The sequence below is a fragment of the Corticium candelabrum genome, chromosome 3 (genome assembly GCF_963422355.1).
Source record: "Corticium candelabrum chromosome 3, ooCorCand1.1, whole genome shotgun sequence".
NCBI classification, from domain to species: Eukaryota; Metazoa; Porifera; class Homoscleromorpha; order Homosclerophorida; family Plakinidae; genus Corticium; species Corticium candelabrum.
This window is the reverse complement of record NC_085087.1, coordinates 9,875,344-9,902,732: the sequence shown is the minus strand read 5'-3', so window position 1 is coordinate 9,902,732 and position 27,389 is coordinate 9,875,344. Positions and strand designations below refer to the sequence as shown.

Sequence of the window (27,389 nt, the reverse complement as noted above, 5' to 3'; positions counted from 1 at the left end):
CACAAATAAACAAATAAACACACAAACAAACAAACAAATAAATACACAAATAAACAAATAAACACACAAATAAACACAAACAAACAAACAAACAAACACACAAATAAACACACAAATAAACACACAAACAAACAAACAAACAAATAAACACACAAATAAACAAATAAACACACAAATAAACACACAAACAAACAAACAAACAAATAAACACACAAATGAACAAATAAACACACAAATGAACAAATAAACACACAAATAAACACACAAACAAACAAACAAACAAACAAATAAACACAAATGAACAAATGAACACACAAATAAACACAAACAAATAAATACACAAATAAACACACAAACAAACAAACAAACAAACAAACAAACAAGCACATCAACATACACAGAAGTCATCTCGTCACTTCATCATCACCCTAACACATAAACACCCCTACCTTCGCCCCTGTCTTGTATGCCAGTCCCAAAATGCCTTGCATCGGGTGATATCTGTGAAACACCTGATGTGATTCAGTTATAGCTACCACATCGACCCTGATTGGTCCTCCAGGTATCCATGGAGATGACACAACTTCACTTGCTAGTTCCCCAGTCCAAGAGCCGACTGTGTATTCAGAGTGTACGGTTGAGTTGTAGTTTACATACGTTGATGATCTTGCAGCAAAAAGAGAAATAGAAATTTTAAATTGAATCTTGAGCTTGAACCACACCCACAATATTTAAATTTCCCTTCATTCCATTTTATATTATAACATTAATTAATTAATTATTTACTAATTTATTTTTATTTTTATAAAAATCACTGTCCAAGTATAGAACAGACAATCTTTGTAAAACTATTTAGTTAATATTAATGTTAAAGTACTATTTTGCATTCAATTATCCAAATGCAACGTTCAATTATCCAATATTCTGTCATAGAAGTACCAAATTTATTATAGAAATATTCATTTCAGTCTGATACGTAAAGTCAAAAGCGCACACATTTCTTTCATGGCATCTTTCTATGATGCTCACTCACGTTTCAGCTGAACAATAAATGATGATTCAACCAAGGTGGAAAGGTGAAGTTGTGAAATTCGAGCTCTTTGCTATAGCTAAACACCCGCAACAAAGCATGATAGACTGTTGCATGGTATCACGCAGGATATGCCGTTTACAAAGTATGTGGTTTACACCATGATTGACGTAGCAAGGTGTTGTAAGCTTCCTAGTTATGTAGATTTAGTTCCTCCCAACAGCTTAGTTAATTAAGCTAAACCTCCACTGAAACGTGGGACGCCAAGATTAGTGTAAAGAAAATTACCGTACAACACACGCTAAAAATTCATGCTAAAGTCAAGATTAATTACAAATTATTGCGTCTAGACAGCTGATGAATGATGATATTTGATTAAGCACCTGCCCAACCGCAGACTATGTAAGTTATTTAGTTTTTCACGTTATTGCATAGCCGGAAGCAACAAATAATAACAATATGTGCAGTAGTCCCATGCACCCATGGTGTGCAGCAATCAGTTGTGAACATCTTCCTCTCTTAATGCTTCAGCTAACAACAATGTATGTAGAAATTTGAAGCTTAAGTAGACACAAACCTATTTGTACATACATCTCTGCAACGCAGAACGCAAACCACGTTATTGTGTGTATACTCCTGCCGTTTGTAGATACTCTAGCAAAGAATTTTACCTGTAAATTTGTCCGCTTCAAATCAAGCTACGAATAGTTCATTCACAACTGTACTTGGACGAGCGCATTTGGACGTTGCGAAGAACATGGATAGAGTGCTAACATAAATTTCTTTGTAAAAGTGACGTGTTCTCACATTTAGTTGCATTTTTGGCTGCAGTCATCAAGCCATCTCTAGAAGCTCAAGCTTGTTTGCACATTCTCTTATTAGTCATGTGAGAAAGGTGTGCCGTGCAGCAATCTGGAGAGCCCTACAGATATTACACTTACACCTGCATTATGACATCACAAACCATCGTGTCTGCGATTGGCTCAACATCAAAGTTATTTCTGGCAAGTCAGTAGATACCGACAGTAGATACCATCACACACATCTCAACACAGTACAGTACACGTAGAAAGGGTTTCACCACAATTATAATATCAATTAATTAACAATATTAATTAATTAACTAATATTATTAATTTATATATTATAATATCAATTAATTAATGAACTAATATTAATTAATTTATATATTATAATATCAATTAATTAATTAACTAATATTTATTTATTTATGTATTATAATATCAATTAATTAGTTAACTAATATTTATTTATTTCTGCCACACAGACAGATAGAAAAACCTCGAAAACGTTACCTCTTAGTATGAAAATATTGAGTGATTAGCTCCACGTCAGCAGCAGCAACGGCAAAGTTACTACTTCCAGTATCCACCAGCACAAACACCTACAATACATCACTATCAACATCCGGGACACTACACATCACACCATTCACTGACGTCTTGTTCGGGCGTTCCCAACGACATCTGAAGAAGGTAACCTTTTCCCGGCGTTCCTCGCAAGTTCGGCGATGCGATACGACGGCGCGTAGCGTGCCCGTTCGTCACAAAAACGGCAACGCAAAGTACCCAAAGGAAAACCATACCAACGACCACGCATGCTCGGCAGATGTTTAGTGACTGAACAACCTATTGCGTAGCGCACGCTAAAACTGAATAACTTACTGCATAACGCACGCTAAGCAAATGTGAATTGCTCATTAATTTTCTATTAATAAAGTTGTTTGTAGTGTCCTGAGTAACATGTACCACAAAATACGCAATCACCACTATCACCTATCACACTCATGTAGCTAGTCGATGTTTGCCAGTTCGAGTGCTGACACACACAGACAAGATACATGAACTCTACACGAGGTATTAGTTAGTGCAACAACTTTCCCTAGAAAACACAATTGATACATACAATTAATTTAAAAATTGATATTAATTGTAATTAGTAAATACTTTTATTTATAATGTGGAATGTCCAACGATTCAAGGAGAGATGTCACTGCTCTTGCATATGCTGCAGACACAAACAAATAACAGTTGTGTGTGTGTGTGTGTGTGTGTGTGTGTGTGTGTGTGTGTGTGTGTGTGTGTGTCACTGTGTGTGTGTGTGTGTGTGTGTGTGTGTGTGTGTGTGTGTGTGTGTGTGTGTCACTGTGTGTGTGTGTGTGTGTGTGTGTGTGTGTGTGTGTGAGTGTGTGTGTCACTGTGTGCATGTGTGTGTGTGCGTGTGTGTGCCTGCTTGTCCTTCAATTAAATTATCCCCTTTATTAAAGCGCGTTAGATCGCTCCACCTTTACACTGCTTCGTCTACCCTAATTACTAATTAATTAATTAACAAATAACTAAAGATCAAATGCAAGGTGTCAACCAACCTTGAGGATTTCTGTAGAACACACAATTGTTTGCACACGTTAGAGGATGACAATCCCAAAACGATGGAGCACAGCCACACAACGAAGGTAAATCAACACGTTGGTGTTTCAATTTTTCCTTCAGTTGAGCCTGCAATGCCTCGATAAACCTCATGTTGTCTTTCATTTTCTCCAAATGTTGTTGTCTCCTCGTGAGCACACGCTTCACATTTCCGTCCTCCTTCCTCTCACGTTCTTCAACTAGAGTGACAAGTTGGCCAGTTAGTTGATCTCGCGGTGCCGTTAGCTCCCATAGATGACGCTCTGCAACATTACGAGAATCCTCTTTCGCACATTTTAGTCTATAATATTAAACAAGACGAGAATTATGAAATTTGGGAGACAAATACGTGACAAGCGTTGCTTGTAATTTCCAAATTCTGTTCTCGGGTTTTTGTTCACTATTCTGCATATCATTCTTTGTCCATCTGTCTGCCTGTCTGACTGTCCAACTGTCTGCCTGTCTGACTGTCCATCTGTCTGACTGTCCACCTGTCTGACTGTCCACCTGTCCATCTGTCTGCCTGTCCAACTGTCTGCCTGTCCATTTGTCTGCCTGTCCAACTGTCCAACTGTCTGCCTGTCTGACTGTCCATCTGTCTGCCTGTCCATCTGTGTGCCTGTCCAACTGTCTGCCTGTCCATCTGTCTGACTGTTCACCTGTCCATCTGTCTGCCTGTCCATCTGTCTGTCTGTCTGCCTGCCCGTGACTGGCATATTAAAATGTACGTTCTGCCACTGCTTATAAGCAAGTTCCATTTCCATGCAAACTCACCTCTCAACGTGCTGTTTGTGTCTAAGGAGTTTCCGTCGCTCTTGCACTTGCTCTCGTTCCAGACTCATAAACAGCCGACGAACTGCCACTAACTGACTGCAAGCCTAACCACAAAAGTCAACAACAATGAAACAAGCAGAGAGATGGTCACACATAAACAAACAAACAAAAACAAACAAATATCAACACACAAACACATAAACAAACAAACAAATGTCAACATACAGAACTTATAAACAAACACTAAACAAACAAACAAACAAATATCAACACACAAACACATAAACAAACAAACAAAACACATAAACAAACAACAAAAAGACATAACCAAACAAACAAATATCAACACAAAAAACACATAAACAAATATCAACACAAAAAACACATAAACAAACAAACAAAAAGACATAAACAAACAAACAAAAAGATATAAACAAACAAAAAATATCAACAGACAAAAACAAACAAACAAACAAAACACATAAACAAACACATAAACAAACAAACAAAAAACACAAAGAAACACATAAAAACACTAAACAAACAATCAAATATCGAGCAACATAAGATAGAAAACAGACAGACCAACACATGAGCAATAGATTACAGCACCTCTTTCTTTGTAAGCTCTTTCTGTTGATATGCGCACACGGCATTCCTTCTGACTCTCTCCAAATGATCACAAATTTCACCATCACTCTCATTATCACATCCACTACTCGTCTCGTTTCGTATAACTTCCACGTCGTCTTGAAATTTGACCTTCATCTTACCACCTTCTACGTCCAACATTCCTTTGTCACGCACATGATCCTCACAACTCGAAGAGTCACTGTCTTGATGTGAATCCATATCATCATTGTGACCTTCAATAACATACTCTTCACGTCTTTTAATGACGTCATCATCACAACTTTCTATGACATCATCATCATCACGTCGTTCAACAGCATCGTCCTCACGTCTCTTGACATCATGTGACAAACTCGGAGAAATGTGTTCCTTCCATAGACCACCAGGCAATTCACACTACACAACAAAATGTAACACTGATTTATCAATATGGATAGGGACACACACACACACACCACACACACACACACACACACACACACACACACACACACACACACACACACACACAAACACACACACACATGTGCACACACACTCACACACGCATGCACACACACACTTACACACGCATGCACACACACACACACACACACACACACACACACACACACACACACACACACACACACACACACACACACACACACACACACACACACACACACAATTATATTGCATCATGTACAAACCCACTTTAATAATAATAATAATAATAACATTTAACCATCTTTTCTTGTGTCACATTTGTTCTTCTGGACAACAACGTTTCTCTAGCTTGTGTTGAAGATCCGTGATTCTACAAGGCAAACGAATTAAGACGAACAACTCAAAATGTCTACACAGCTTACTGCCTCCACTGCATCCATAAACACGATGCAACTTTCATTGCCATCTCTCAGACGTGATGCCTTTGGTTGTGATGACAATCGATTACAATTGACACGACTGTCAGTCTAAAATACATCATCATTATCATCATTATCATCAATAATAATTATTGCTTTTTTCATAGAGCTACAAAAAATAAAATGCAAAGGCAAATCTTCATTCTGTTGGTAAGTACATGTATATATATATATATATATATATATATATATATATATATATATATATATATATATATATATATATATATATAATTTTTTTATTAATTTATGTATTTTATTTTATTATTTTATTTTAAACAGCCACGCACGATGCAGTATTCACACCAACTGGCATTTATACAGTTTAACACACTACTACCAAATTTAAATATAAATAAATTATTGAAAACATGTAAACAACTTAATTTATATCAACAAATTTCATTGGTACTGTACTGTACACATAATTTAATTTAATTTTTTTATAATTTATTGATTTTACCAAATCAGATACCTGTAACAGTTTTTGTCTAGCAACACAGCTCTGTTCCAAAGCTTGCCGTTCACCGTCAACCTGTCACATACACAAACACTACAACAGCAGGGCCTCGGAGTCCCAAACCGGATAATAAAATCTGATGCTCGGAAAACGTAAACATAAAAATGACAATCGCTATTATACGCACGCAATTCACACCAACAATCTTACACATCGCTCTGCCTGTTTCTTCTCTTCGTTTTGTTTCATTTTTTCTAATCTCTTCACACGATTGCTTACAGCTTTCCTGAACGCTTCTAAACGTTTGCTATTCATGTCTTCTATTTTCGACCGTCGTAATTCTTCTAAATTCGCCTTCAACTGTGAGAAAAAAATTCAAATATCGTGCGGTCCCGCCCACGCAAATATTAACCATCGCATTGGACGGTCTAGAAGCCGATTTGCCTAATTCCGAAAACGCTTTCGTTTGTTCATGTCGAGATATATAAGATTGAAACAGCTCCGGAGCGCTGATTTCCCTTGCAGACATCGCAACTGATCTGTCTTAGCGCGCTAGCTGAGCGGGTAGTCTTCGCGAGTCCAGACCTCTGCGCAAAACACTTGTGGTAATGTGCAACAATGCAGCTACTATATATGTTCACTAGAGAAATATACAAAAATTAAATATAACATCGTGACTATTAACATCATCATATGCTCTGCACATCAGATCACATACCATACAATTAAATAATATTGTCACTTAATTAAGTTTATTAATATCAACATCTCTACTTTTCTCTTCATAACTCAACACAAATAAATCTTAAAGTTCATAACTATAGTGCTGTTATACATTCTGTTTCTGTAGCAATACTGTTTTCACGAACTCCCCTTGATGCCAAATTGACGTCCATGTTGCTCTCGTCTCCAATCTTTCTGTCTTGTTCTGCCTCGATGGGCGAACCAAACCGTTCTGAATTTTGTTGATTCACATCAGATCCACTGCTTGTGCGAGAGTCTGTGCTGATGATAGAAGGAGTACTGTCTGTGTCAAACGTATAATTCCTTTGGTGTCTTCGCAAGACGACTTCCGGTTTCTTGGACAATTCAGCATGTACTTTCGACTCCCGTTCCATCTTTGTTTTTAATGCTGATCTCTCTAATGTACTGCCTTCTATTGACTTAGGATCTGCATGATAAGCTAGAGCCATCATGATCTGCTCACTTGAGACAGTTCCAGAAGGAGCAACAATCTATAAAGAAAGACATCATTGTGTTGTCTATGTGTATAACATCGTGTTCATATTGATACCTTGATGAGGTCAACAGGAGAGATAAGAAACAAACGAATGTTTGCTACAAGACTGCTCACTTCATCTTTTACGTCCGCAGCTATGGAACATAAACATTACTCAATACGTTACCTTAGTTGTTAAGTAATAAGATGTCGTAATAGAAAAATACATCTTTACACAATTTAGAATTGTATTGAAAAGATGCATCTCTCAATATATTATTAGACTATTGTATTGGAGGGCTGCATCTCACAATACACTAAACTACTGTATTGAAGTGATGCATCTCACAATACATTAGACTATTGTATTGGAGGGATGCATCTCACAATACACGAGACTATTGTATTAGAGGGATGCATCTCACAATACATTAGACTATTGTATTGGAGGGATGCATCTCACAATACACTGGACTATTGTATTGGACAGATGCATTTCGCAATACACTAGACTATTGTATTGGACAGATGCATTTCGCAATACACTAGACTATTGTATTGGACAGATGCATCTCACAATACATTAGACTTCATAACTGACTTACGATGACAGTTAGCTTCTCCCCATGCTAGACACGTTGTAAACTTCACAATCTCTTGGATCTATATATCAACATTCACATTACACCACTTGCCAGCTCAACAACGTTAACCAACATTACATCCACGTCTCTCTCCACAACCCTTTGAATAATGTTTTTAGGAAGGCGTAATATCTCAGAATTATCAAAAAACTCATTAGGATGATCATCAACAAACTCACAAACCTAGAAAATATAAACATGAGATACTACAAGCAACCCTGTAGACAATAACTTGTCAGTCTGTCCATCTGTCCAACTGTCTGTCTGTCTGTCCATCTGTCTGTCTGTTTGTCTGTCTGTCCAACTGTCGGTCTGTTTGTCTGTCTGTCCATCTGTCTCTCCATCAGTCTGTCTGTTTGTCTGTCTGTCCATCCTCTGTTTTTGTCTCTCTGACATTCATCTTCTTATCTATCCACTCCTCTGTTCTCCCCATTCCCCATTCATTACAATCTCAATCTCTCACCCTTTCAAACAAACTTTCTGTTGATTCAAAATGTAAATATTTTCCAAGGTTCATCAACACCTTACACACCTAGAACACCAACTACAATACCAACTGATAAACACCACACCAAGTCCACCATCTTACTGTGTCATGACTGATCATGTCACTCAGTCTGTCAAAACAAGCCTGTTGTAAGTCTGTAAGCTCCAGATATTCAGCTAATGATACAAGCCCTGGAAGAGATGATGCAGTCATGTGACAGCAGCCGGTGTGAAGATACTCAATGACGTAAGAGAATTCAGTGACATCAAAACCACATACATAGATCTGAAACACAAATATGGAAGTCATTAGAAATGAAAGCAAATAATAACACAATGTGTGCACCTTTGTGTATGACCAACAGTCTGTCTGTCTATCTGTCTGTCCATCTGTTTGTCTGTCTGTTTGTTTGTCTATCTGTCTGTCCATCTGTTTGTCTTTCTGTTTGTCTGTCTATCTGTCTGTCCATCTGTTTGTCTGTTTGTCTGTCTATCTGTCTGTCCATCTGTTTGTCTGCCTGTCCATCAACTAGCCATGCCACCTACCCATTAACACTCTGCACTTACCACTTCCTTCCCTTCAATAGTTTTGCTTGACTGTGACAAAACAGCAGCTTCCGGTTCACTATCTTCCTTGCTCTCCACATGCACCAACGTCACATTCATTCCCGAGCTACGAGACGTATTACGTTGAAACTTTGCCTTTATTTTCTGCTTCAATCCTTTCTTTTCTTTCTTTTGTCCCTCCATGTCTGAGCCACTAGTAGGAGGAGAAGTTGGTGGAGTTTTTGACCTCACAACAGTTACTCTCTTCTCTTTTGTCTCTATCCCATAAGTAGAGTGTAATCTGCCAGGAACTGGGCTGGAAGATTTCCGCCTCAAACGACGATTTTGAGATATGGATAATGGAGACGATGCCGGGGAGTGAAGAAACATGTCTTTCAACACTCTGAATAAACAAGGATTATTACACCATGGAATAATAATGTATATGCACGCTCACACACACATGCACGCATGCACGCACACACACACACACACACACACGCACACACGCACACACACACACACACACACACACACGTGCACACACACACACACACACACACACACACACACACACACACACACACTGACTTGCTTCTTGCAGTCAGTACTGCTTTGATTCCATAGACTGGAGTGTGATTGCCTTAAAACACACACACACAGAAACTACAACAAAGAGACAACACAAAACACCTGCTGTCATCTTACCTACAACAAACATCACATCACATAATTCCTTGTCGTGAAAAGCAGCCTGCAGATCAGTAGACAGACGATCGACATGTTCAAGTCTCTCTTGTCGAGAATCACGAAAAGGACTGGAAGGCCTAACAAGAACAACAAAATATAACCAAAATAGACAGACAAACAAACAGACAGACACAGACAAAAAGACAGACAAATAAACAGACAGACAAACAGACAGACAAACACACAAACAAACAGACATACAGACAGACAGGTAGGCAGACAAACAGACAGACAAATAAACAAACAGACAGACAAATAAACAAACAGACAGACAAATAAACAGACAGACACACAGATAGACAGACAAACAGACAGTCAGACAACCAGACAGTGTGTACGACTCTGGGTGTAGCTATGACCTTGATGTAGCTATGGCTCATCCTTTCAGCCAAGACACTTTATAGCAGGCAGCTTTAGAGGAAGGTTTTGCTGCAGCAAGAAGGAAGGAAAGAAAGATGATCAAATATGAAAAACAACAACTTGCTGGCAATACATCAAAAGCCTCAATTTCACTCCCCTGGTATTTGAACATTTTGGAACATGGGGATCAGAAGCTACCAACTATTTAAACAAACTAGCCAGAAGATCAAGAGACATTGAAGGCTATACAAATGAAGCTGACTTTAGAGGTTTTTGGAGGAAAAAATTCTCAATAATATTACAACGATGTAACGCTAAAGTCATCCTCCACAAGCTGACACGTGTCTTACATGAAGAAGTAGATGAGAACATACACAATAGAGACTATCAAAGTAGCTTGCATTAAACTAAAGCTGAACTCAGTAGATTGTTTGCATTTGGTGTTAGAAATGTAACGTACAGTTTGTGTTTCAATAAATAAAATTAACAGACAGACAGACAGACAAACAGACATACAAACAGACAGACAAACAGACATACAAACAGACAGACAAACACACAAACAGACAGACAAACATACCAACAAATAAACAGACAGACACGTAGACAGACACACAGACACACAGACATACATACACACAAACAGACAGACACCCACACAAACAGACAGACAGACACATAAACAGACAAACAACAAACAGAAAACAAACTTGAAGCAATACAATAAACATCATTAGTGGTAAGAAAAAAGATCCTGAGAAGAACACTGAGTACACATGCTTGTGCTCTTGTCATTGACACTAGCAAACATGTAGCTCACCTCACACAACCCACTGGCAGCCAACTTGCTCGCCTCAACATTCTATCTTCAATACTTAAACTTCCTCCAGCTTGACTCTCGGCCTCCTCACTAGCAAGTATAAGATTCGACATCATCTGACAAAGAGTTCTTTCCTAATGAAACAAATCGAATTCAAAATGAAATCATGATGAAACCAAATCGTCCCAATCACCTGCAAACCAGCAAACTTCGAGGAATGAAGACAAGCACGTTCTGCATTGATAAATTTTGTGAGTAAAAACTCTCTGAAATAATCATCCTAAACACACAAGGTGAGCACTTGGGTAAAGTTGGCGGTTGGAATAAATTATGTTGAACTTACATGTTCAAATGTATCTTGATTCGATAGTTTAGGTGGATAAGAAGGAACACCTTCTCGTGACACAACACCAACCTATAACATCAAGTGTTAATTATCTAGATATTCATGATGTGACAACACAAACAGTCAAACAAAGATATAGATAAACATATAAACAGATAGACAGACAAGCAAATAGACAGACAAACAGACAGACAAACAGACAAACAAACAAACAGACAAAATAATAGACAGACAAACAGACAGACAAGCAGACAGACAAACAGACACACAGACAGACAAACAGACACACAGACAGAAAAACAAACAGACAGACAAACAGACAGACACACAGACAACAGACAAACAGGTAATGATGTCATCCAAACACCAACCTTATATTTCCTTCGCCCGTCATCCCAAATGGGTTTAACAACAACAAACGTATGTAGAAAGTGCGATCGAATCGACGTGGGATCAAACGCTGCCTCATTTCCATCGACAAATACAACACACACAATGTCATTCCCAATGTGTCTCTTCCTCTGTATCAGCTGTTCCTTGCTTGTGATGGCATTCGGAAGGAGTGTGGAGACGTGGTACATGATCCGATGTTGTCTCCATTCCGTATACACAGACTCATCTCCCGTCTGTTCACTCTTCGTATCCAAACCTCCCCGAAAGTGTGTAAAACCTTTCAATTTGATTTTGTCTCCAAGAATGTCTAGAAAGTTGTTAAAGGCTGGACTGCCTTCGTTGTTGCCAAATATTTCATCTTCCGTTGTCTGCCCATCTTTCATGTAGATGACACCGATTTTTAAATCTTTCTTCAGAAAACCCTGCAAACGTTGCAAAAAATTCTGTCAAGTGAGAGCAGAGAGTCATCCTATAATACATCTCTACTGAGAAGAGCAATGCATCCCTCAATACATTAAACTGACTATTGCATTGGAGGAATGCATCTCACAATAAACTAGACTATTGTATTGGAGGGATCCATCTCACAATACACTAGACTATTGAATTGGAGGGATGCATCTCACTATACACTAGCCCATTGTATTGGAGAGATGCATCTCACAATGTACTGGAAGGGTGAATCTCACAATACACTAGACTATTGTATTAGAGAGATGCATCTCATAATACATTAGACTATTGCATTATAGCAATGCATCCCTCAATACATTAGACTGTTCTATTCGAGAACTACACCTCTTCAGACATCATCCCTAACCTCATTCCAAAATTCCTACCACTCAGCAGCCAACTGTAACCAAGCAAAGGGTCAGATGTTCAACAGTGAACTCAAGTATTTACATCTGATAGACCTTTGCATAAACACGTAAACTAACTGGACCTTCACTAAGTCTAAACAATAGGAACCCTACAAAGATCAAAAGATCAAATTTACATGCTCATACACCAACACACACCTTAGATCTTATAACAAAAAATGACTATACACAAAGTCAATAGCAAGACCAAACAAACTCTCATGACAATGTTCTATAATCAATAATCACATCAAAAAGTAAATATTAAACTAACATTTTTTGTAGTTTCAGGTGACTGTTTTTCATGTGAAAAGAGTCACCTGAAGACAAACAGACTGTGCTCACTGGTTGTACCTCTATAAAAACCAAAACCTAACAACTTCTTCATAACAGAGGTCAGACCTCAAACCTAGTGAGATCTTCTTAACATCATCAACAAACTTTCTAAAGATAGACTTAAAATATGTTTAGAAATTATCATCTTGGAAAGGTAGGAATTAAGCTACAAGGTCAAGTTTCTACATCAAAAATGGCTTAATAGTTGTGATTCACTACAGACTTCCTGCATTCTGGTGTGTTTATGTGTGAAAAAACCTCCAGCTGACTACAGACAAACTGTGGTCATATTGTATAGAAATCAACACACAAACTTCCTCAAAAGGTCAGACCTCAAACTTCCTAACATCCTCAACAAACTTTCTAAAATAAATTCAAAATGTGTTGAGAACTTCTCCTTGTTTCACTTGTTGAATAATAAATCAAGTAGGCTTTTGCAGAGCTAGAAATCCATAACTTAATTAAGTCACACCAAGTTTCAAAGCATGAAATAGGAACTGCTTGTGGTGGATTCATTAACAAAACCTTCACCAAAGGGCAATAGCCCGCAGTCCAGCTGTAATAATTAAATGTTCATTAATTAAGATAAGTTTACAAACAAGTTTGCTTTCAACCTCATCCTTCCACCTTCCTCCAACCTTGCTAGCTTCCTTGCTGCCTACCTTACCTAGTTAGTTAGCTGCCCAAGTGTTAGCCACATTACCAACAGCTACCAATGCCACCCCTCCGTTCATAGTCAGTTAGTCAGTATGCAATATGTCTCTACTGAACTTGTCTAGCCCAACAACGAGGCAACATTAGAGTTTCCTGTTGATGATGATGCTAAAGGAGCAAAAAACGATCAGGTAATCGAGTAACATGCATGTCGGCATGTCTGGTTGTTACACAAACATGTACAATGGCAATTATCATCGCCCACCTTATCCATCTTGAGTATCTCCTCAGAGAATGACCGAAAATTGGAAGCTTGTTTGAATGTCCCCACAAAACCAAATTCCTTCGACAGAGCTGTAACGACATCCTCTTTACTGTACCTATTAGCTGATAGCGATGACGCGGGAATTTGTCCGTGAAGAAAGGAAGAAGGAGTTCGCACTATCAACCGGAAGTGCTCGCGCGATATGCAGACTTCTTGTTTCAGCGACAAAACAACTGGCCCGATGTCCGGTTCTGTGGTATAGAAATTCCAATGATCTTTTCCATAGAAATAACGTTCGTAGATGTCTTCGTTGCACTCCTCGATTTCAAAGGCAGCGCCTCGACTGGATGATGACGTCTCACTTCCGGCCTCTATTCTGTAACCGGAAGTTGAGCTAATGAAGCTGCAGCCGCTCGACGCAGCTGCCCTTTCTCTGCGTCTTTTCAGCGTGTCGCTCAGTACCTCTCCCCTCGGCAACGAAGTGACAAAGTTAGCCGACAGTCTCTTGGCAGACCACGGAGGATCGAATCGCTGGGCAACGGCGCGCTCCTTGAATCCTCGTAGCAGACTCACCATATCTTCATCCGAATGATGAGAAGACATCTTCAACAACAACGTCAACACGTATACTACTTCCTCGACAATGGAACGAATGAAATGTCTCGAAAATCTCAGCCAGTGACGATGAGATGCGAACAGAGAGACGTCAGATCACCAAATAAGCTGTTTGAAGCCACAAATTGCTTACCAGCCACAAAATAAGCTGAGGTGTGACCCAACCGTCTTGACTCGATCAGAAACAAAGCGGCAATGAAGTCCCTACGCGTCCGCAAACCCACAGAAGGGTAGGCGGGGCGAACATGCTCACGCGCGTTAAGAGCTTGACTGATGTCAACTCGAGCGCATCGTTGTGAGACAGCTGCACAGGTGAGAGACTCAAAATACAGTGTTGTATGAATAGTTACAGTGTTGTATGGATATTTATGACTATGGCAGACAAACTAAAATAACTCAATAATATCATTTTTAATAATACATATATATATATATATATATATACACACACACACACACACACATACACATCCATGTGGCAGCACGTAAATATTGATCATATTTTATATATAATTATTAATTAAAATAAATTGTTTGTATTAATTAGAGGGATGCATCTTTCAATTTTATTATCATTTTTATATTTTTATTATTCAGGCAAGCTAAAATAAGTTTTGTGCAGGTGAAGGAAATCATATAATAGAAATAATAATTATTTTGTTCAATAAATTATTAATTAAAATAAATTATTATTAGATCATTATTATCATTTTTTATTTTTGAAATTTGTGGCATTACTTGATTAGCTGTTTGCACGTTTGGGAGCAAAACATTGTATCAACAGTCTCACCTCTCCTCTGTTCTGTGATCTACCGGAAGGAAGGATCCACGGTGGCGATGTTGTGGAGTTCTTTGGTAACGAAGGAACAGGCAAGAGTGAAATGCTACTCAACATATTAGCAGGATGCATCGTCCCACAACACAAGCAATGCGTCATCTTTATCGACACAGATTGTCATTTCTCAATCATTCGGCTCGTTCAGATACTTGAGCATCGTCTCTTCTCTAACGTTTCTGTTTGCGTAGAAAATCGAGAAAAAATAATTCGAGACTGTCTGTCTCGTTTATATTATTTCCGTTGCCATAGCAGCATTCAGTTGGTAGAGACAACGGAATCTCTCAAAGCAATTCTTCCAAAGAAACCGGAAATCTGCTGCATTATGATCGACAGCATCTCGGCATTTTATTGGCAAAATAGATCGTCTCTTGGGGAATCACTAAGTGAACAAGAACTTCATCAACGAAGGCTTGTTAGCACATTGAAAAGTCTCGTGTTCAACTACAGTCTTGCTGTGTTTGCAACGCGAGGAATGTTTGCAGGTGCAATTGGGAGAAATCGAGACGATCCCACCCAGAGTTTCATGTCTCAACAATGGCAGAAGTTTATTCGACACAAATTCATGTTCGTAAGAGAAATGTCACGTGTGGATCAACAGTCTGACTTAGACAGTAAAGAAAGCACATGTAAGAGTGACATAGGCACACTCTTGTGGACTAGTGGAGAAAAATGGATTTACAAAAGTTGGTTGATATCAAACAGAGCACCACCAACAGCAAGAACGTTCTCTATTGAATCAATGGGAGTCGTGTTCAGTTGACTGGAAGTCTGTATCTTCTATTTTCGTGGTGTAAACAGTAAGTTTATAGCAAGCTTTTAGATCCATAGTCATTAGTTTATGTATATATTATGATAAATATCTGTGTTGCACACATAAACATGGTGCAAATTAAAAGAAACAAAAAATATTACAACCCAACAACAACACAAACTATCTTAGTCAACAGAAAACGTTCTCTAAGTGCAGTGCTGCTGAAATGTAAAGGTTGCATTAACCATTCACATGCCAGAATTACCTGCAATTCTGGACGTTGAGACAGAAGTCTCAAATTCAGTCCTAATTGCCTTTATAATCTAGATGGAAAGTCTTGAGTTATTTTCAATACCATAAAGTGACTGAAATGTCCCACAATCAGAAAAAAGGAGGATCTCATTGAACTGTCTAGTAGAGATGACATGTAAGAAAAGACAGGGTTTACAGATCATAGAAGCAATGAATGAAATTGTAGCTTTTGTTTTCTCAACAAATGTGGCAAAGGTCAGACAGTAATTTTTTTACTGTATTGCTATGTCACACACAGGAATACCTGAAAGAAAACAAGTTGCTTTTTATAGGATTGTGTCCACATAAGATCTTTTAGACCTCAACTACTGCCATCCTGTCACAAAGCCATACATATATGTTGAGAAAGTACACATCAAAAGTTACAGTGTAGCTAGAGTGAAAAGTGTGTCCACTGTACATAAGCTTCAGTCAGTGTTACATCTCGTACACATACAGACGGCAGCAAAGAGAATCTGTGTATGCATGATATAGCAGTTCAAACGGAGTCTGCCGTCTTCTTCAGATTTCCTCTCACGTTCATCGTCATTTTAGTCCTTCGTGGATGTTTCATTAATGGAAGAGTACAACTGGAAGGAGATGCAGAGGAAGGGGATGTCTTGAGGACACCTTTGTGTGGCATTCTCGTGCCATCGTGACTTTGACTGGAACTCACAAACGTGTTCTTTCTAAATTCTACAAACATAAACAAAACCTGGTCATACAGTCACCAGTGTGTGTGGAGTGTGTCTGTCAGTGTGTGTGTGAGTGTGTGTGTGTGTGTGTGTGTGTGTGTGTGTGTGTGTGTCCATGTGTAACTACAACTAACCTGTCCATGTGTTACTGCAACTAACCTTGCACTTGGACTTCTGTGGATGCAAAACTGACTCTCTTCTTCTTGGCTTCATGTCTATCAGCTACTTCATCACACTGCAAGCAAAACAAACACACATTGACACAAATACACACACACACACACACACACACACACACACACACACACACACACACACACACACACACACACACACACACACACACACACACACACACACACACACACACACACACACACACACACACTCAACCAGAAATAGCAACCACCAACATCAATAATTAATCATCAATCACAGAAAAGTAAGCAATTCACCCGAACGCAAAATAAACAAAATCCTGTGAAAGCCAGCAAAATTCCAAGAAAGAAAAGCTCGGGCACAGACAGTAAGTCTACCAGCATGATTATTAATTCCTCACAGTTACCTCCCACTGATTGTCATATCATCAATCAATCTATCTCATCATATCTACTCAACTTCGATCACACACTCGTAAGACACAACCTACTGGTTATCAGTGAGCCACTCTACTGTTATATCAAGTTGTTACTCATTGATGATAGTGACTGCGTCGATAACTCTCTGTTATGTGTGGCCTCTAGCAACGTTGCCATGCACACACTATTTGTCAACTTAAGCAAAAAACACAGAAGTAAAGTTTGTCTTAACACATGGACGTTTACATTGAATAATTAGAAAAAAATAAACAAACCTGTGTGGGCAGACTGCATGAGAATGAATAGAAAATAGTAGGCAGTTACACACCAAACAAGCATGCACATCTGGCAAACAATGTCAGTCTCTCGGTCTGATCAGTTGGCAGACTGTCTGGCTGCCCATCAGTCTGTCTGTCTGTCTTTATGTATGCATATATTAAAAATGTATGTACACACAAAAGTATGCATTACAGTATGTACGTATGTATGTACAAATGTACGTACATACATTGTATGTATGTACAAATGTACGTATGTACAAATGTACGTATGTACAAATATACGTATGTACAAATGTACGTATGTACAAATGTACGTATGTACAAATGTATGTATGTATGTACAAACGTATGTATAAATGTATGTATGTATGTACGAACAATGGCTTTCACGGTGGAAACTTCATTTATACATGACTCCTCTGCAATGGAACATAGCCTGGAAATTCTTCTCCCAACCAATGCAATTCTTTACACAGCAAAACTTGCCACAACACATGTTTGTCCAGCCTGTCACCAACCAAACGACACTATCGACCATGCTTTCAATGACTGCCCTCTATGGAAAAAAGTTCTACAAAAATCATGTTTTGCTAAACTCTCTATCCTTACATCCACCTACAAGTCACCAACCTTTGGATCTAATGCAGGCAACCGAAAATCTCAGACAATTTTTCACTACTCTGATAACAACATACTGAGTAAAAAGGAAAACCCTCCCCCTTGCAATAATGGCCAGCTTTCAGTGGCATCTGCGATGTCAAATTAAAACCAGTTGGTTCGTAAAAAGGTCTGGTGCACCTTTTGAAACATTCTAGAAACCTTTTGTTAGAATTATAAACCAGAGTTTACAATTACATGACTGTTTGTAGCCTTCTCTAGCTGGACGTTTTAGCGCAAATGATTTAGATTGTTATAGTTCTAGAAGTCGTAACAACTCTCAATAATAATAAAAACAGTGCTTCTGGGATCTACTCGGATCCTTCGTAAAGTCATGTCTTCTTTCTAGACAGCCGTGATGGTCTAAGTACTTCTGAAGCAGGGTTTGCTTCCGGTACTTGTGATAGACTTTACAAACCAGACTGATCTGGTTGAGCATGACATAAATAATAATAAATGTCTGTACAAACGTATGTATGTACATTTGTAAGTCCATTTGTCGGTCTGTACTGTCTGTTTGTCTTGTCTGACAGCCTGGTTTTCTGCCTGTCTAACACGCCTCTGCATCTCACTAAGCATTTCCACCAGTTCCCTACACGCAACTTCCTTTCTCCAGTACAAAACTCACTACCTTCTCCGCCTTCTCATCTCCGTCCGACATAACATCATTCCAATGTTCAATACTCATTTTCCTTGCTGCTCTAAGTCCTCGTCTGTTTTCACTCACAGCACGTACGCTTCTTGCTAACACCTCGAACTCTTGACGTTGTCTCCATCTCTCCCTAGCTCTTCTTATCCTATCATTGTACCATGAGGCACTTTCCTCATTGATTAGATCCGACGAATTGGCAACATCACTGAAATCCAGTTTGGCCTTTGGTGTCGATACCAACACTGATGACGGTGATTGTACATTTGACTGTAAGTCACGATTGAATTTAAACGTCACAGTACTGTCTGAACTGGAGTCTGACACGAGGCTGCTATCCTAACAAGAAACATTTAAAACATCAATTAGAGTAACATACTGTATAGGAAGGATGCATCTCTCAATACATCCGACTACCCAAGAGATGCATCTTCTGGTAATACGTACATTTAATGCCTAACCTGATCGTGTTCACTCAAACTTGTTTCATCATTTTCACCTGCAGGTACTTTCCCCCAACAAAATGGAGTTCCTTTCCGCTTTCCTTTCCTTCTATTTCTCTTACCCGATTTCTTCACCTTCGTCTCACACTCTTCGTCTTCCAAAGTCGTTTCACATTCGTCGGACTCATTACTCCCTACGTTTGTCACATTTTCACTTGATGTCACCGAACTGTCATTCGCGTTCTCCATTTCCATGCTCTCGTCTTGCCTTTTCACATGAGCAGCCTCATCTCTGACTGCCTTTTCATGTCGAGCAACAAACCTGATGAGAAGAACATCACGAACTGTCACATGCAACCACAAAACATGCTGAGTAGATGGCAGCGTTTGTGTTTACTTTCGCTTCATTTGGAAAAGTTTCTGTCGATTCTTTCCCCGCGTTTTCTGATTAGCTGCCACAGAGAAGAGCATCTCAGCTACTTTGTTATGATCAACCTGAAATAAACAGAATGATGACAGCCAAACACACACGCACGCACGCATGCACACACACACACACACACACATGCACGCACACACACACACACACACACACACACACACACACACACACACACACACACACACACACACACACACACAGTAGCAGTTACAATGATCTCACCTGCAGTGTAACATCTCCAACATAGCGATCATGTACTGACGGTCTGTCAATCAGTGGATCCAAAACCGTCTTAACAAAACTCATCACATCACCAAACCTGCAATTAATACAAGTAGACACACTAGCAACACAAAGTACAACACAATAATATATGAAATCTCACTTCTCGGCCCTTCCTGCAAAGAGACACAACGGCTGCAAGAGAATGTTGAGAGCATCTGGAGATAACTGAGACAAACAAGCAGTTCAAAACAATGGATATTGTTAAGTAGACAACAACAAAGATAAAAACACAAGGACAAATGGACTACAAAACAGACAGATACACAACACACTGACTGCAGATACAAACGTACTGTGGAAACCAGACAAAGCAGTGATACCTTCTCGTCTGCTAAAGGAACGAGTTCTAGAATGAATTTTTCCACCACGTGTGTTCTGATACCATCGGCTTGCTATAAATGATATATGATTAATCTGAATAACTCTGCTAATTATAAAATGATAACTATGAACAGTCATTCAAATAGAGACATACAAACAAATAGACAACAGACAAATATAAATCAAATGGACAGACAGACAGACAGACAGACAGACGGAACTTTACATAGTTACCTTGCTAGCATTGTATTATAGATAAATGTTTGAAATAAATGTTATTTGACAGACAGACAGACAGAAGACAGAAGACAGACAAACAAAAAGACAGACAAATAGACAGACAGACAGACAGACAGAAATACAAAAAAAACATACAAATAGACAGACAGACAGACAGACACACGAACAAACAAACAGACAGATAGACAGACAAACAAACAGACAGACAACAGTCAGACAGACACAGTCAGACAGACAAACAGACAAAAGGACAAACAGACAGACAGACAGACAGACAAACAGACAGACAAACAGACAGACAAACAGACAGACAGACAAACAAGCACATAGACTGATATACTAAATCAACGTCTTTACCACACAGTCAGCACAACTAAGAACGCCTCTATCAATAACAGCAGCCAAGTCTCCAACAACACTAAACATCAAAGCTCAACAAGAAAGCACAAACAATTACTAACATCCCTACCAACCTCTCTTTCCATTTATTCGTCTTTAGCAAACAAAAACATTCCCGTACAACACTTTGAATCAACTAAGAAACGCCAAAAATCAAATTATCAAAACACTAATTCTACAGACATGACACAACATGATGATCACCAAGTAATACTTGTCCAGTCTCAGTCGATCAAGCCCCTCCCACTCACGCCGAATTGTCCCAAAAAACGTCTCAATAAACTTGAATGCTGTTCAAAAATTTATATAAATCATAATAATTCAAACTTATATAAACTAATATAATTTAAAATCTAATGAAATCAATACACATTTGGGTCATGTGACCATAGAACCCACCCACGCATCTCCGCTACACACGGTCTGGTATCCAAGGCATCAGTAATTGCCAATTCTCACCCGATTCTGTCCGAGAAAAACTGTGAATTAGCTTGGATATGTTTGTAGCCAATTCCTCCTACACATACAGTCAGATTCTAATTCACTGATGACGTCACTCTACTGGTTAATATCAATTTCCTGCCTTACCTGCACTAACGGCTTGTCCGACATCCACATACAATAAAAAAGACCTTTCCACAGCTTCATCATGTCATTCTCTTCGAAACCTAGACGATAAATGTCTTTGCAAAGGCGTAATTCGAAATTGTGTGACGACGTGCGAACCGGACGGTTGCGACGATCGGTAGTGTAGCCAGGTTGTCAGTTTCTTCACACATTTGTCCCTCGTCTTCTTTTCGTTCGACGCAAGTTGGCGCGCAAATTCAACCTCCCGTGAATTCATGTGAGTGCCTGGTTCGAATACCCGGATAAGAGTGTGCACTTCCGGTAGTTGAATTAACTTTAATTAATTAATTATTATTTTTAAGTTTAATTAATTATTATTATTAACTTCAATTATTTGATTATTATTAACTTTAATTAATTATTATTAACTTTAATTAATTACTATTAACATTAATTAATATTTGTTGCTATTTAGGTGTTGAAGTTCGAAGCAAAGTGCCGCTTGCATAACAGTAAACGACAATATATAAATAAATAAATAATCAATTAATTAATTGTTACATACTAATATTAATAGAGTTGGAGGACATCATGGTGCTTTCTGCGGGAACAGTACGATCAAGACAAGGCTTATGCAGATCAGGAGGAGTATTTTCCAAGGTGACTCACTTTCTCCACTTCTCTTCTGTATGGCTCTCAATCCTCTGAGTAAGGAGTTGAACAGAACCGGTTACAGCTACCGATGACCACTGGGCATGGTGAGACTGCCAAACGTCAGCTCATCAGTCATCTACTTTACATGGACGATCTGAAGCTGTATGGCAGAAACTCTGATCAGTTGGATGGGTTGTTGCACACGGTTCGTACCTTCTCTGATGACATTCAGATGAAGTTTGGTCTGGACAAATGTGCTGTTGCACACTTTGTCAACGGCAGGCTATCTGGACACAACTCTGGAGTGACGGTAGGAAAAACGGACACCATCAACTGTCTGGAACCGGGTCAAGTCTACAAGTACTTGGGTGTAGATGAGAGTAACGGTATTCAGCACAGCATGATGCGGGAGAGACTCTGTTGTGAGTACTTCCGCAGAGTGAAGGTGGTTCTCTGGACTGAGTTGTATGGTCAGAACAAGATTCTAGCCATCAATGGGTTTGCACTACCGGTTCTCACTTACAGTTTTGGCGTCATTCATTGGGGGTGCACAGACCTGCAGCGGCTTGATCGACAGACGCTCCTTGCAATGATGAGGGTAGGGAGTTACAACAGATTGAGTCGACATATCAACCTTGTATTGTGAGGCTGAACTGTTACCTTGCTGACAGTTCTGATCCTTTCATACAGATGATACGGGAGTGTGACTCTGGAAAATCTTCACACTCGATCAAGCGCATGGCTTGTCACTTTACTGCACAGCTGCGGAGGAGTTTTGCTTCGGACGACAAGTCGCAGAGCTTACACAGGAATGCATCCATCTCGGTTGAAGGTGGCTTCGAGCAAGCACCTGAAACAGATGTGAGACATTACCGTACGTATTGCAGTTCTCTTCGTGTGCGGTCCTGGAGCGGGGAGCCTATGCATGGGCAGTATTGCTGTCTCACTGAGCAACCGCCTGTGAACATGAAAGAGACCTGCGGATGGCTAAAGGCAGCAAATCTTCCTGCTGCAACTGAGGGACTGGTTGTTGCTGCTCAAGACCAAGCGCTTTGGACTCGGTACTATGAGCGCAAGATTCTACATCGTGATGTCAGTCCTACTTGCCATGTGCAGTGTAGGCCTGGAAACAGGCGACCACATTGTGACAGGCTGTAGTGCTTTGGCATCGATGGACTACACTGATCGACACAATCAGGTGGCCTCCATCATTCACTGGGATGTTTGTTGCCATTTTGGGGTTCCAGTGGAGAGCAGATGGTATCGGCATCATCCTGATAGGCTTGTGGAGACGGATGACATTACTATAATGTGGGATACCACCATCTCCACTGCCAAGAAGATCAAAGACAATCGTTCAGACATCTGTCTCAGAAATAAGAAGACAAACAGTAGTCTTCTTATTGATATCAGCTGTCCTGCTCAATGCAACATTGCCAGGAAACATGCTGAGAAGTTGACGAAATACAGTGACTTGCAGGTGGAAGTAAGCCACATGTGGCAGTGTCGAACACTGGTGATTCCAGTGGTGTTGGGAGTGTTGGGTACAGTGCACACAGGTATTGCATGGTGGCTGGACATTATTCCAGGTCATCACAACCTGCAGCACTTACAGAAAACAGTGCTTCTGGGATCTACTCGGATCCTTCGTAAAGTCATGTCTTCTTTCTAGACAGCCGTAATGGTCTAAGTACTTCTGAAGCAGGGTTTGCTACCAGTACTTGTAATAGACTTTACAAACCAGACTGATCTGGTTGAGTACAACACACATACTAATTAGGTATAGTAAATCTAAATAAATAAAAGCAAATCTAAAGTCTAGTTTTTTAAAAATTTAATAATATTAATTACTTAATTAATTAATTATTGATATTATTAGTAATAATGTTATTATTATTTAGGACTTTGTAATATAATTATTTAATTAATAAATGAATGCATGTTTAGAGTCTAGATTTATTATATTATTATTACTAATATATTACTAGTTAGGTGTTGTAATATAATTATGGATAAAATCGTCTCTAAAGTCCATAGTAAATTAATTAATAAAATATATAAATAAAAATTAATTAATTAAAATATATAAAAATAAAAAATTACTTAATAAAATATACATAAAAATAAAAAATTAATTAATAAAAATATGTAATAAAAATTAATTAATAAAAAGTATGTATAAATAAAAAATTAATTAATAAAAAATATATATAAATAAAAAATTAATTAATAAAAAATATATATAAATAAAATTAATTAATAAAAACTATATATAAATGAAAATTAATTAATAAAAATATATATAAATAAAAAATTAATTAATAAAATATATATAAATAAAAATTAATTAATAAAATATATATAAATAAAATATTAATTAATAAAATGTATATAAATAAAAATTAATTAATAAAAAATATATATAAATAAAATTAATTAATAAAAACTATATATAAATAAAAATTAATTAATAAAATATATATAAATAAAAAATTAATTAATAAAAAACATATATAAATAAAAATTAATTAATAAAATATATATATAAATAAAATATTAATTAATAAAATGTATATAAATAAAAATTAATTAATAAAAAACACTTGTCTTCTTATTGATATCAGCTGTCCTGCTGATGGCAACATTGGCAAGAAACATGCTGAGAAGTTGGCGAAGTACAGCGACTTGCGAGTGGAGATAAGCCGCATGTGGCATTGTCGAACACTGGTGGTTCCGGTGGTCTTGGGAGCTTTGGGCACAGTGCACGCAGGTATTGCACGGTGGCTGGACATTATTCCAGGTCATCACAACCTGCAGCACTTACAGAAAACAGTGCTTCTGGGATCTACTCGGATCCTTCGTAAAGTCATGTCTTCTTTCTAGACAGCCGTGATGGTCTAAGTACTTCTGAAGCAGGGTTTGCTTCCGGTACTTGTAATAGACTTTACAAACCAGACTGATCTGGTTGAGCACGACACAAAAATATATATAAATAAAATTAATTAATAAAAACTATATATAAATGAAAATTAATTAATAAAAATATATATAAATAAAAAATTAATTAATAAAAACATATATAAATAAAAATTAATTAATAAAAATATATAAAAATAAAAAATAATTAATAAAATATATATAAATAAAAAGTAATTAATAATATATATATATAATTAATTAAATGACCAATTTAAGTTTCATCTTTTGCTGTATATAGTAGTAGCAACCCAGTCAAACTTTTAAATTTTATTTCTTAATCTGACATTTTCCAGGTGGATGGAATAAGTCACGTGACCACCTTTCTTACATTTGAATACTGAATGTTTGTAAGCAAACGGATTGGCATGCCATGCATGTGCACACAACTCTGATATAACGTATCTCAGGATCAAACCAATTAGTAGCTAATCTATTAGCTCTACAGTCACTAGCTACACAATTAGATAATTTCGGTGAAAACTATACATCAACGAGATACTGCTGGAGGCGCCACTAGACTTGGTAACTATACGTACCAGACATATTTACTCTTCCATTGTACTTTGATTTCTTTACTGCTAATCTTGTTCAAAACTCATGCATCACTTTTTGTAGACATGCACGTATCTTGTTTGTAGTGTCTGCTTACACACACACACACACACACACACACACACACACACACACACACACACACACACACACACACACACACACACACACACACACACAAATGTAAATTACTAATACTCTTAGCTTATCATGTCAATACTCTTTCCAGTATATAAACCCAACTACAATGAATGGACACTGAAAACCAATTGACGTCTGTCTTGTCTTCATTAGTCGCCTCAAGCTCCTTGGTGGTTTCTAATCTGTTGTCTAAACCAACAAGCAGCCAGTGCAGTCCAGTTGTAACAGCTTCATCACATCAAGCAACCGTCCAAGTTGGCTTCTGTCTGCATCATTCAAATTACGCCATTACGTTTCACACTGAATGGCTGCATGGCAGCTGATCAGCAGATTATGAGGAATAACACTCCTTGCATGCATCCATCCGATTCGCTGTAACTTGCACATGTAAGTAATCTCACAATAGAGTTTGAATGTGTGTGTCTAACTGTTGTGCTCAACACATGCACACACACACACACACACACACACACACACACACACACACACACACACACACACACAAAATCAACTGTCAAGCACAACAGTTAGACACATAGTATGCAACCTAATTGTGGCACATTCTCAAATTCAAAGAATGAATTCTTGGGTTCAGGTTTAGTCTGCATCAGTAGCCCATATTGATCAGCCTTATCTACCTTAGTTTGTTTCCACAAAGTTATGAAAGGTGTTTGGTGCAAGTGTCTATGTGTTTGATCTTTGTGGTCATCGACATGCAACTTTGTGTTTGGTTTGTATAGACCTTTGGTTTCGTGTGTACTTTCTCTTACAAAAGCCATGAATATGAATGTATGACTTGCTGCACACAAGCACGAAAACATGCTTCAACGAGTGATTCCATAAAGCAACATTTCAACCATTTTAGTTAATTGCCATGCATGCAGCGTAACTCATGCCAACTAACTTTATTAACTACTGTACCGTTTTTAATACGCAAAAACGCACAGACAGACATGCAGACAGACAGACAGACAGACAGACAGACAAAACGAACAAACAGACAGATAAACAAACAGCTGTAGTAGACAAACAGACAGACATGCAGGCAAATTTAAACAAACAGACAGTTGGCAGCTCTTAATGTATGACACATAGGAAAGA

At 38.2% G+C, this 27,389-nt stretch overlaps 6 protein-coding genes across 6 annotated transcripts in view; 1 reads left to right on the top strand and 5 right to left on the bottom strand.

Moving 5' to 3' along the window:
* LOC134177058 (NADH-ubiquinone oxidoreductase chain 5-like) overlaps positions 1 to 413 on the bottom strand; it is a 1,866-nt gene extending 1,453 nt beyond the window's left edge. Inside the window, exon 1 of the mRNA XM_062643760.1 lies at positions 1 to 413. This exon is cut by the window's left edge and continues 1,453 nt beyond it. Within this exon, the coding sequence (XP_062499744.1) occupies positions 1 to 408 (408 nt within the window). The 5' untranslated portion in view covers positions 409 to 413.
* LOC134177057 (beta-secretase 1-like) overlaps positions 1 to 2,654 on the bottom strand; it is a 17,012-nt gene extending 14,358 nt beyond the window's left edge. Inside the window, exons 1-3 of the mRNA XM_062643759.1 lie at positions 2,491 to 2,654; positions 2,347 to 2,435; positions 450 to 666 (exon numbers count right to left, since the gene is read on the bottom strand). Of these exons, the coding sequence (XP_062499743.1) occupies positions 450 to 666; positions 2,347 to 2,435; positions 2,491 to 2,634 (450 nt within the window). The 5' untranslated portion in view covers positions 2,635 to 2,654. The remainder of the gene's footprint in view (positions 1 to 449; positions 667 to 2,346; positions 2,436 to 2,490) is intronic.
* A 5-nt stretch (positions 2,655 to 2,659) lies between these two features.
* Positions 2,660 to 6,779, bottom strand: LOC134177059 (uncharacterized). Its single transcript, XM_062643762.1, has 10 exons — positions 6,644 to 6,779; positions 6,442 to 6,591; positions 6,247 to 6,306; positions 5,715 to 5,819; positions 5,591 to 5,662; positions 4,843 to 5,259; positions 4,231 to 4,334; positions 3,417 to 3,757; positions 2,998 to 3,058; positions 2,660 to 2,932 (listed from the first exon to the last, which is right to left on the bottom strand). Exons 1-9 carry the CDS (start codon positions 6,758 to 6,760, stop codon positions 3,000 to 3,002), a joined length of 1,425 nt encoding a protein of 474 aa, XP_062499746.1. The 5' UTR covers positions 6,761 to 6,779; the 3' UTR covers positions 2,660 to 2,932; positions 2,998 to 2,999.
* Positions 6,780 to 6,867: 88 nt separating this feature from the next.
* Positions 6,868 to 14,723, bottom strand: LOC134177056 (rap1 GTPase-activating protein 1-like). The gene is made up of 14 exons (XM_062643758.1): positions 13,911 to 14,723; positions 11,774 to 12,217; positions 11,400 to 11,471; positions 11,250 to 11,336; positions 11,057 to 11,190; positions 9,835 to 9,953; positions 9,718 to 9,769; positions 9,148 to 9,529; positions 8,684 to 8,866; positions 8,558 to 8,626; positions 8,173 to 8,277; positions 8,056 to 8,113; positions 7,526 to 7,605; positions 6,868 to 7,466 (listed from the first exon to the last, which is right to left on the bottom strand). The coding sequence occupies exons 1-14, from the start codon at positions 14,511 to 14,513 to the stop codon at positions 7,050 to 7,052; spliced, it is 2,805 nt and encodes a 934-aa protein (XP_062499742.1). The 5' UTR covers positions 14,514 to 14,723; the 3' UTR covers positions 6,868 to 7,049.
* A 39-nt stretch (positions 14,724 to 14,762) lies between these two features.
* On the top strand, positions 14,763 to 16,275 carry LOC134177448 (DNA repair protein XRCC2-like). The gene is made up of 2 exons (XM_062644228.1): positions 14,763 to 14,837; positions 15,272 to 16,275. The coding sequence occupies exons 1-2, from the start codon at positions 14,799 to 14,801 to the stop codon at positions 16,121 to 16,123; spliced, it is 891 nt and encodes a 296-aa protein (XP_062500212.1). The 5' UTR covers positions 14,763 to 14,798; the 3' UTR covers positions 16,124 to 16,275.
* A 366-nt stretch (positions 16,276 to 16,641) lies between these two features.
* On the bottom strand, positions 16,642 to 22,246 carry LOC134176769 (ribosomal RNA processing protein 1 homolog B-like). Its single transcript, XM_062643429.1, has 14 exons — positions 22,122 to 22,246; positions 21,984 to 22,063; positions 21,855 to 21,912; positions 21,600 to 21,685; positions 21,470 to 21,531; positions 21,354 to 21,414; positions 20,756 to 20,827; positions 20,536 to 20,600; positions 20,373 to 20,469; positions 20,106 to 20,203; positions 19,727 to 20,030; positions 19,248 to 19,604; positions 17,260 to 17,335; positions 16,642 to 17,101 (listed from the first exon to the last, which is right to left on the bottom strand). The coding sequence occupies exons 1-14, from the start codon at positions 22,237 to 22,239 to the stop codon at positions 16,905 to 16,907; spliced, it is 1,731 nt and encodes a 576-aa protein (XP_062499413.1). The 5' UTR covers positions 22,240 to 22,246; the 3' UTR covers positions 16,642 to 16,904.
* Positions 22,247 to 27,389: the final 5,143 nt, after the last annotated feature.

Bases quoted from the DNA above. Each gene is read 5' to 3' on its own strand.
- LOC134177059 (XM_062643762.1), bottom strand. From the start codon at position 6,760: ATGTCTGCAAGGGAAATCAGCGCTCCGGAGCTGTTTCAATCTTATATA. The intron at 4,335-4,842 runs GTGCTGTAATCT...TTTTGTGGTTAG, and splicing joins AAGAGCTTACAAAGAAAGAG to GCTTGCAGTCAGTTAGTGGC. The intron at 3,059-3,416 runs GTTGGTTGACAC...TTGTGTCTGCAG, and splicing joins GTTCTACAGAAATCCTCAAG to CATATGCAAGAGCAGTGACA.
- LOC134176769 (XM_062643429.1), bottom strand. From the start codon at position 22,239: ATGAATTCACGGGAGGTTGAATTTGCGCGCCAACTTGCGTCGAACGAA. The intron at 20,601-20,755 runs GTATCACTGCTT...TGTTTGTCTCAG, and splicing joins TTCCTTTAGCAGACGAGAAG to TTATCTCCAGATGCTCTCAA. The intron at 20,470-20,535 runs GTGAGATTTCAT...TATTAATTGCAG, and splicing joins TTTGCAGGAAGGGCCGAGAA to GTTTGGTGATGTGATGAGTT.
- LOC134177056 (XM_062643758.1), bottom strand. From the start codon at position 14,513: ATGTCTTCTCATCATTCGGATGAAGATATGGTGAGTCTGCTACGAGGA. The intron at 11,337-11,399 runs GTAAGTTCAACA...TTGTGTGTTTAG, and splicing joins ATCAAGATACATTTGAACAT to GATGATTATTTCAGAGAGTT. The intron at 9,530-9,717 runs GTCAGTGTGTGT...TTGTTTATTCAG, and splicing joins GTACTGACTGCAAGAAGCAA to AGTGTTGAAAGACATGTTTC.
- LOC134177448 (XM_062644228.1), top strand. From the start codon at position 14,799: ATGTCAACTCGAGCGCATCGTTGTGAGACAGCTGCACAG. The intron at 14,838-15,271 runs GTGAGAGACTCA...TTACTTGATTAG, and splicing joins GTTGTGAGACAGCTGCACAG to CTGTTTGCACGTTTGGGAGC.